Genomic DNA, 10,551 nt, shown 5'->3' with positions numbered 1-10,551 from the left:
AAAGAGAGAAAAGAGAGAAAAGAGAGAAAAGAGAGAAAAGAGAGAAAAGAGAGAAAAGAGAGAAAAGAGAGAAAAGAAAGAAAAGAAAGAAAAGAAAGAAAAGAAAGAAAAGAAAGAAAAGAAAGAAAAGAAAGAAAAAGAAAAAAGAAAAAAAAAAAGAAAAAAGAGAAAAAAGAAAAAAGAAAAAAGAAAGAAAAAGTAAAAAGAAACAGGAAAATTTACTGCATGAGAAAATAAACCATATGATCACTACTCAGGTCTTGAAAGCAGTCTTGAGAGAGATTAGATGTCCCAGTAATGGCTTTTCTGTTTGTTTTTTATTCCCTAAAGATTCTCTTGACGATTTGGAAATTCACCGTCTCCATTCAATCTATTTTCATTGATGTAATCTGAATTTCAATCAATCCTATCCTTGAAGCAACGAACAAGCCTGTACACACAAGGCTTCTCTTGCTGCTCTCCTATTACCTCTTAATTCCTCTTGAAGTAACATTAAATAACTGCTTTTAATCGATAATGAGACATATGTCTCAGTGAAAACAGCAATCACGATACCCTCCATCAGCCCTCCACTGACCTAAGCAGAATTCATGCTTAAAGTGAATCTTTCTAGGAAGATAATCAGGGAAGAGCATGGTTATCTAGGAAAAGCCTTCTGTATTTCTTCAAATTGCTTTTTTTGCATCTTTGAGCTAATGGAAAGATAAAATCATCTTTAACATAGGGAAGAACCTTATCCCAGGGTAACTGAGCAAGAATTTTAGCAGAAGACAAAAGCTATAATACTTCACCACAAAACAGAGTAAACGTTATCTTTCAGTGTAGTCTTTTCCTGGCAACCTACTGAAGTGCACATCCTATCCAGAAGACAGCGTTTAAGACATGTTATCCTCCTCTTTTGTTCCACAGAGAAAGATTGACAAACTCATGAATCTGCTCTCTTCCCATCACACCTGGAGCCCCGATATAGTTTCTTGCTTTCCAAAGGAAATCCTTTCTGACCTTTCATATGCAAGAATCTATAAACCTCTCCTTCTCTTCAATTTCCAGTCCACAGTTCCCTTCTTTCAGGCCTCCTTAAGGAAATGCATCAAGCAGCTCTGTTCAGAGAGACTAGTGGCTGAAAAACATTCAGATGTGATGTTTATACCAATCAATAGCACGTGGACTGCGGAAGTTTCTCTGCAACACTTCCAACAACCTTAATACGTACATTTGGTCAGTATTAAAAAAAATGTTCATCTCCATGAAGGCTGATGTTATTTTACATATACGTATCTACATAAACATACATACGAAAAGAGAGAGAAAATGACCAAAGAACATCTCTGTGCAAAGTACTATACACTACAAGCTGTGATTTCCCTTGGGAATCAAGGCTCAAGTTAGACCAAACACAAATCATCGTTATTTTAATATCTCTGGGCTTTCCTATGAAGCAATTTTATTTCGGATTCCTCACAGAATAGAAATGGTTGAATGTTATGAAATTTATGTATAGAAACCCTGAAGACCTCAGCTTTAATAAAACCTCTGTTGGCAAGTAAGTTAGTGAAAGAAGTTAGGAAAGTCATTTATCTAAACCTCGTCAAACAAGAAATCCTCTTAGTTCAAACTCAAAATAATTATGGCCAAAAAAAACCCTAAATATACAAAAAAAAACCCAACAGATTTTTATTACTTCTTTAAGTTCTTGTTAATTTAATGAGGGATCAGTTATGAAGACCTTGCTAGAATCCATGTAAAAAAACCATAGTGAATTACAACATCTACTGCAGCTGGGACATTCCTGTTTTTCTTGATGATTAGTAAACAGGCACTAACATATTTTCTTAGACTTATGATTAGAAGAAAAAACATCCCTAACGTACCCTGAAAGTGATTTACGAACCCTTAAAACAGAGAGGCGTAACGCGTATAACTTACACAACATCTGCCTTCACTGTTGCTGCACAACTGAGCTCTCTATATTTGTTTTGCCATCTAGACCAATCAGAAGACAAGTCCTTCCATTTGCTGGAAGGAGAAGTAATTATCAGGCTGACAGAAGACTGAATCTGAACAACCGATTTACTTTCTCTCTCAGCTAAAAAGAAGGAAAAAAGAAAAACCAATCATGAAATAAACCCTAAGATAAATGTATATGATGCACAGAACATTATTTTAATTGCTTTGCTGTGATTTAGCATACCCTAACTAGCACATTTCAGTTATTTGAATTTAAATGATCTCATAGTGAAATATGACTTATAAGTATCTCCTGTTCTTAGTTATGAAGTTCACTGATAGCTACCAGAAGAACAGACAATCCGCAGACGTGCACTGAAGACACGCCTGATTTTTATAGTACTGAAGCCACTTGTCTGCAACTTTGCTGAAGAAACAGAATTGTGCAGATTATGAATGGGTTACAATGCAATAGGACTGACTTCAGACCACACATGATTAAGAGCTATTTTACAACTTCTTTTCAGTTTTTCAACTGAAACTGGGATCCTTGCTTATTTAAAATGATATTTACTTTTATTTTCAAGTCTTACCTGCTTGCAATTATCAAAAGGAAAAAAAATCATTTAAATACTGCATTTTTCATAAATATTATTTCAAAAAACATTCTCTTCTGTTTGGTCTGCCCAGTGATCTGTATTATATGTAATAGAAATCCACGCCCATCTTCAAACAGATACATCTATTACACATGGTTTTTAATCTCGCAATTGCTAATGCAATCACATCTTGTAAAGGGTGATATAACCTTGCTACCAGTTAAGGCTTCCTGCTGTCTGTTAATTCCACAAGCCCAGATTTGAGAAGGGAATATTTTCTGATAGGCTGACAATGTTGAATATTTCAGTACTCTGTTCTACTAATCAGCCTGAAGGTCAAAGACATGCAAGACATACCATCACATGCACTGACAGTGATGTCTTGAAAGTTACCAGGAGCAGATTGAGGAATGATCTCTTGCCACATCTTTCCCCAGGTCTGCAGCTCAGCTAGCCTAGAGGAAAAGGCAGCTAAAAATGCATTTTTTCCTCCTCATTTTATATTCTGACTGATATCTCATGGTATCACTTTTCTTTCTTCACTTGTAGCTTCAGAAAAGCTGCTTCAACAGTAGAACAGGAAATTCAAATTGTGAAGTCTGCCCCCGGAAATGCTAAGCATCCTCAAAGCATCCCAGTGAGGCTAAATAAACAATCACATACAAAACCTGTTATTGTCACAGCAAAATAATTTTGGCCATAGTAAGAATGACAATGGCCCTTACAAGTACCTATTTAAAATACCCTTAATTTTAAATTTTCAGCTAAGCAAAATTATATTCAGGGCTTGCTTCCAGTCACTTTTTGGCCTAATTGAATTTCCCTTGAAAGCTCCTCAAAGACAGAAACTAAGTCGACTTTCGGAAGTTTCTTTGTTTTGTCTTGTGAAAATTCATATGCTAAGTGATCTTTTCTTCAGGATTGGCAAGCAATTTGCTAGAAGCTGCACTCCACCATTGTCAGTGTTCAAATATAAGTTTATTAGTGTGACTTCAGATTTTTTTTCTGTGAAGAATCTGAACGGATAGTAACACAGTCGCCCACCCCAAAGACAGTGCTGCCAGTGAGAGCTCTGCCTGCTCAAAACTTGGCAGCCATTGCAAAAAACATATGTGGATAATACTTTGTTAGCAAGACATTCAACTAACATTGCTGTACATGCTTAAGGTTTAACTTAAAGCAAACGGATATCCTAGTTCAGGCCTTTACCTTTACTTAGTGCCATTTTAATTTTATGAAGACAAACCAATACATTCTGATATATTTCACAGGGGTGCTGAGAAGTGTTTCGGCTCACATGCCCAAAGCTGTCAGAAATGAAGATCGTACCACAAGCTACTGTTTCGTTATTGAAAAGTTGTCTATAGCCATTTTCTACTTGAGCTCAAGTAATACAGAAGAGATGTCTCACTTTGAACAGCACATTTTCTAGCATAGGTATTCCTCAGGCTCCCTGAAACGTGGCAAGAAAATTTCAATGCTTAGCATTTGTATCCAAAATATATCTTGGCACTGAAGGTTAACTGTGCTTCAGTTTTGTAGTCTTGTAGTTTTATGAATGAATGCTTACCCAGTAGTAATAGATATTAATTTTTTCATGCATCCACGAAAACAGGGGGAAACTGTTTTGTAACTAACATTATAATGCAGATTTAACAATACTTGCTTAGCCATTACAGAAATACTTACTTTCGCCTCTCTGCCTCAAATTTACTCAGCAGTTTTCGGAGACCACCGTTCTTAAATCCCTGGAAATGTGCTGCTGGGGCTCCCACAGTGATTACATCGTACAGAGCATCTGGAACGAGAAAAGACAAGCAGAGAGTTGTATCAACCTATACCCAGAGCACGGCAACACTAATCTACTCCACGATACATGAGAAGAATAAGTCTATTATTTTCAAGGAATAATCAAGAATCTGTGTCTCAAGAAGGCCCAGGAGCTAATCAATCTTTCTACACAGCCACCTGCACATATTCAAAAGTTTACCTGATTTATTACTATGTCTAAATTATATGCCACATAAAGAAAAATACTCTAGCTCTGCAGTTTACAGAGCTACAAAGTAAATTGGTCCTTTGTGTATTTCACTTCATTACATCTTCCATTATTTAAACCGCAGTCAGGTTGAAATGCACAGATTCATGCACTTTAGAGTCAGAAGACTACTGTGATGAAATAGTCTAATACAGGTTATAGAACTACAGCTAATGATTACCGCATCGAGCTAATGTCTTGATGGTTGAGCAAACTTTTTACTATTATTTTTCATGTATTTTTTATTTCAACTTCAGGTGACACTAAATTCTTTTTTATCCCCAGAGAATTACTCAAACTGACCAGTAAAAATGTCCACTCTGCTTCCAGTTTGAATTTGTTTAGCTTCTACTTTCAGATACAACTACCTTCTTGACACTGCATTTAAGACTCATTTTCAATCACTTGTTAATTTTATGTATGCTTATAAACACAGCAACTGTCTTCAGATGAAAAGTTACCAAGATGTGCAATAAATATGCTGCTGAACGTGACCGACTGCTGTTACTCTGTGTGTAATGATATGCACAATCTTTTTTTTTTTCCTATGGATGCATGCTTACAGAACTGGAGATGCAATGCTTTTTTCGAAACTGCCTCTCATTTGGGGCTTGCAATTGTGAGAACGAAGATGAGGACAGTTCCATCCACAATCACTCTTTTAAGTTTGAATTCCCATTTGCACTAAGCAGTATGATGCTGCATTCATTGGAGGTATAAAAACATAGGCCAAACTATTGCATTTTTAAAACATTCTTCTAAAGGAAGCATTAATATTAATTTTACTTTGTTTTTAATTTTATTTTGTGAACTGTTTTATTCATCAAGGAAGCTTTCAATGTAAATTAAAATCTCACCCTCTCCTAAAATAGAACTTCTCTTGCACTCTGATGATAAATACCGCTCGAAGAAAGAACACTGTAAAAATGACTCAGAGTTAACGAACTATGTTTTACTTCCAGAGCTGAATCTCAAAACATATTCACTCAAACTGATCCCAACTCTAATCAATTGGTGGCTTGTTGGCTCTTTCTTAAAAGGAGAAGCAACATAATATCTTTAGCCTCAAGTGATATTCAAGATTCTTTAGTAGTCCATTCTTTCAGATCTTCATCGACATTTATCAATAACACAATCTTGGGCTATTGGAGCTCCACAGTTCTATTATTTAGACAACACAGGCTTGAAAATCAAGAGATGAACTTATAGTTTAATTGCATAACGGCTTCTGAATATGTTTTCAGAGAACTCAAAACGAAAGGAAAATACATCCAAGACCACATGTCCTAGTGCTTTTGCTGAGTTGTTTTAAAAACACTGATTGTAAGTACCTTGGGGGATCTGTTCAGAGGAGCTTTCATTGAGACTGTAGGCTCTTAGTATATATCATATATTATAGATATATCATATGTTATATATATATATATCATATTATATATATATATATATATATATCATATTATATATATATATAGAAGCAGCTCATTCAGATGCAAACACATCCAGATAAGCTGAGCTACCTCCCACGTGCAAAAAGAACGCGGGAGACTAAGGTCAGCAAAGAAAACGGGTTGTTCTACCTCTCCAGAATACACTGTGTTGGAAAGTGGTGCGATCTTGGGAAAAATTCCTTGTGATGTGCTCTATTTACCATTTACACATCAGTGCAGCTCCTCATGAAAGGTGTGCACTGTCAGCACAAGTGTACTGGTACAGCAATGTTCCAGTGACTCAGAACCACCACCCATGTCAAGAAAAGACAAGTGTTGACAACAATCCACAGCAGAGAAAAAGCTTAAAATGTCGCTAACAGTGATGGGAGTTGTGTCACATTGTCAGCATGCTCCACAAAAACTAAAAATTAATTGATATTTGGAAGAAGGAGAGGGAAAAGAAAAAAACTTTTCCCTCAAATAATCAGTTCAGAATTTAAAGGGGAAAGAAACAACACCAAAGCATTAAATAAAAGGAGGAAATCGGGCTTTTAATATTTCACTTTAATTATTGGAAAGATACATTCATCCGCTCCTTATACAAGTGAAACGCTTAGACACTTGCCAAATCACAACTCCTTCTCCTTGCAGATGTATTAACTACCTGCTCATCACTGTGTCCTGAGTAAAACAGGCGCACCATGGGGACAACCACTGCAACACAGTTCCACAAACCTTGTTTTAATCCAGTCAATTTAAAGAGCTGAGAGATTTCTAGAAGCACAGCTCAGTTTAGAACTTGAAACAACTCTTTTGCCTTCACAGGAGGCAGTCATTGTCTTGAACTGGACACAGAGGCAACTTCCCACCAGATTCATTCGAAACAAGTATGTTTTTTGTATAAACGGGGACAAAATCAGAACTACATATATATATATATATATATATATATATATATATACACACACACACACATTTATGTTCCGCAGTATGATGAACAGACCAAAAAGTTGTGCTTAACAAATAGATAGGGATACAGATAACAGTTACTTCAGAGTAAAACGGTATTTTTCTCAAAGATGTTCCTACTGGAAAGTTAAACATACAGCTATCTGCTATTCCAAGTCGGTACTGTATAATAACCTCAATCAAAGGTCAGTAAAAGCAACCCTACTATTGGAAATGCTGAACAAAACAGTACGTATCCATAGGCATGCATATGATAAGATGTGATTAACAACTACCTTGCATCCCCAGACAGAAAGTATCTGAAAGCTTAAGGGTTAAATGACTGCTTTATGGCTCACACGCTTGCGTGAATGGTTCGCCCTTCCTGTGATACTCTGGCTGCCATTTGATACACGACAAGCAAAGGCAACGAGGAAAAGAATCAACCTAATGTCAGTGTGCTGCTCACACCAGAACGAGCAGCAAATGATACAAACTGTTCAAAAACATCACCATACAATAAAAGACAAAGCTCTTCAGTGCTCATAAAATGAAACTTATTACAGTAAACCAAACAGATGGGATGCTGAGTAATTCATACAAAAACCATTTATCCAACAAAAAACAAGTACAATCACCTTCAATTTTCTCCTGTCTTTGTTATAATATAGTGCTACCAAAACATCCTAAACATAATGACGAGTTAATTTAGTGTAAAGGGAAATAAAGAGTTCCCTATAAGTAAGACATCAGTTTTAAAAAAACATATGCATATATACACCTCCAGATTTTAACACAAGTTCTCATCATTATTAATGCTTCACAGTCACCAAAGATGAATGTAGCTAGAACAGTGTTATGTAACTCTCATTAAAAAAAAAAAGGGAGAGTTTTAGAGTTTAAAGAAATATCTAAATTTAGAAGAAAATTCTGATATGTTTCTAGTTTCAAGAAAAAAATGGAGAAAATTAGCCAAAACCAAAATAAATTAGTGCTAAAACCGTAGATAAATAGCGTGGTTCATTCTTTGTATGTTGTAAAGTCAACTTAACAACTTAGCAAATAAAAACACTATTCCCAAAAAGGTTTTCTTGAAACAACAAAATTAGGGCTACAAATTGCCAGCAATTTCATCTGTAACTACTTTTGTTAGAGTTATTAACTAACTTCAAAACATTAGATGAATTAGAAGTCGTGCTGTCACATTCTGTCACACTGTAAAGATTTTTAAAGGCACAGTTCTTTAGAGAAAAAAAAAAAAAAGAATAGTCAACTAGTACAGTTCTAACAGGCAATAGGAAGTCTCTTTCCCTCTACCCTTCAGTGGAGGAACATCACCAATACATAACGTGACAATCCGGTAATTATTGTTTGTTTTTACAACGTTAGTTACTCTAGAAGTAATTTCACTTAATTATTTGCATGGCAACTACAACAGATACTAAGATACAATAACACTAATTAATAGAGGAAATTCTCAGGGACAAAGCACTGTTCTTTCAACGCTTTCGCCACCATTAGCGATGCATTTTTGCTAGCCATCAACAAGAGCCTGCATACAACGCTCATAAAAATCTGCACTGGCAGAGGTGACCTGCTGTTTCAGAGCAGCTACAACAGTGGCTTTGCTAGGAAAATGTTGCCTACGCAGTCTGCCTTTCATCAGTCTGACCAGGTACAAGTCTGAATTCAGATTCTATGGATCTTATATTGATCTAGGTATTATATGGTGGATGGGGTAGGACAGTGCAGCCAAGATTGGCTATGTGCTCCACGGTCTTCAAACTGCTGTGGGGCCTGGTGTTATCGTGCTGCAAGAGAAAATTGTGTTTTTCTCTGGCCTGGCTCTAGAATTTCCAGCTTTCAGCTTATTCAGGACAGCAATGTATAAGTCAGAGCTTATGTTTCTTCTGTACTTCAGGAAATCCATAATGATCACCCCTCTCCTATCCCAGAAAACAGTGCACATCGTTCTATTATGGCTATTAGAGGCTGTGCCTCTAAGACCACTTTTGGAGACCACTGTCTGGTCTCCAAAAATGTTCAGAAATGAAATAATGTCAATAGGTGCAATGTTTTCCACAGAGAGGAATTCAGTGACGCATTTTTGCTTCATAAGCACTTTCACATTAGATGCCATTTTACTTGAATGTCCTTCTGCTGCCATCTGTCACATGGCAACAAAATTTAACAGGATGTTGTCAGGAAGGTTCAGCCTCTGCTGCTACACCAATACCCACCTCTGATGTGGTGGGCCAATGTAATAAAATGGGAGGCATTGCTTTTGAAGCAGCTCTAATATTATATAATCTGCCTAGTACAAGATTGTATTGCTAAGACACCTTAGGAAGTGTAATTTGCACATGTGTAGAGTACATGCAAATTCAACAGATCTCTGTCTATAAGGCATTCACTATACTATGGTCATCTAACATAATGTTGCATTTGCATAGGATGCTGCTAAAACTACATCCAAAGAGCAGACTTCTCTATTAAATGACAGAACACATTATTGGAAATTATCCCCACTTTCCAGAAGGTATAAATACTCTTTTTTCACGATAATTCTGAGGTAATTGCATTTAACACTAAGAAAATGCTTACATAGAGAATAGCACTGAAAGAGCTCATTTAGACAGGAGCAGAACTGGGTTCATTAAGGATTCCTAGGAAATAGGATACATTAAGTTTAGAAATAACGTTTTTCTTCGTGGCTATTTACATCACCTATGCTGATGAGTCCGCCCTACAATCTCTGGGAAGAAACTTAGCATGCTCTACCACTATCTCCAGTGCCACAGTGGAAAGAAAAACACCTCAGAAACAAGAAAGGTAAGACAGGCTTTTACACAACCACTGGCACTACAGATCATAATGAAAAATTCAGTCACTGCCCTAAACACATGTGAATACTACTGAATATCATGCAGCACGTCAGTATGAAACAATACAGTATTAGATCTGCACTAGCACAACTGAATATTTTTAACCACACTTACAATTACAAATGTATTCCAATTCACACATATTCTGTGTGTATTTGTTTGAGAAGTCCTAAGCACAAGAAGAGCATCAAACTCCTGAAATTCTTACTGAAAATAATACAATAGAAATGTAGTTAACCCCTCAGTTTTCCAAGATCTGTGGTCAGTATCAAAAGCTTGTGGCTTCAGAAGACGAGGCAAGAAAATATCGGACGTGATTTCTAGGTTTCAGCACAGACTCATAGCTTTCATTAGTCTCAGCAGCGAGTACGTGTGCATGTAGGATTCAAAATTCCTTAGAGATATGTGAAGGAAGACGTAGCTGGTCATTTCTTTGTTCTCATGATTTACTTACGAGTTGTTCTCTAAGGAAAATACATATTCAATTTCTTTAGAAATATCTCAATCAACTTCTTAGATATTTACAGGCAGACAAACAATCCTGAGAGTAAAATTCAGTCAAGCAGGAGAGCAGGCAGGTTCCATATTTGGACATAAAACAATGACAGGACATGTCCACACTGAGTTTCTAGGGACCATTAAATGAAATGAATAATTAAATACCTCTACAGCAGTACAAGTTTTTAAATAATGAATTCATC

General features: G+C 36.3%; 1 protein-coding gene across 6 annotated transcripts in view; it reads right to left on the bottom strand.

The window, feature by feature from the left end:
• The window catches only part of INPP4B (inositol polyphosphate-4-phosphatase type II B), a 270,565-nt gene that overhangs the window by 73,910 nt on the left and 186,104 nt on the right, over positions 1-10,551 (bottom strand). For all 6 annotated transcript variants that reach the window (XM_042829798.1, XM_042829801.1, XM_042829802.1 and 3 more), the window contains one exon: positions 4,236-4,344. In XM_042829798.1, coding sequence (XP_042685732.1) covers positions 4,236-4,344 — 109 coding nt within the window. The remainder of the gene's footprint in view (positions 1-4,235; positions 4,345-10,551) is intronic.

The sequence above is a fragment of the Centrocercus urophasianus genome, unplaced genomic scaffold, assembly GCF_019232065.1.
Source record: "Centrocercus urophasianus isolate 14NV4802_14NV808 unplaced genomic scaffold, USGS_Curo_1.0 seq_32, whole genome shotgun sequence".
NCBI classification, from domain to species: domain Eukaryota; kingdom Metazoa; phylum Chordata; class Aves; order Galliformes; family Phasianidae; genus Centrocercus; species Centrocercus urophasianus.
The sequence above is the reverse complement of the archived record's forward strand: the minus strand, read 5'-3'. Positions and strand labels throughout refer to the sequence as shown.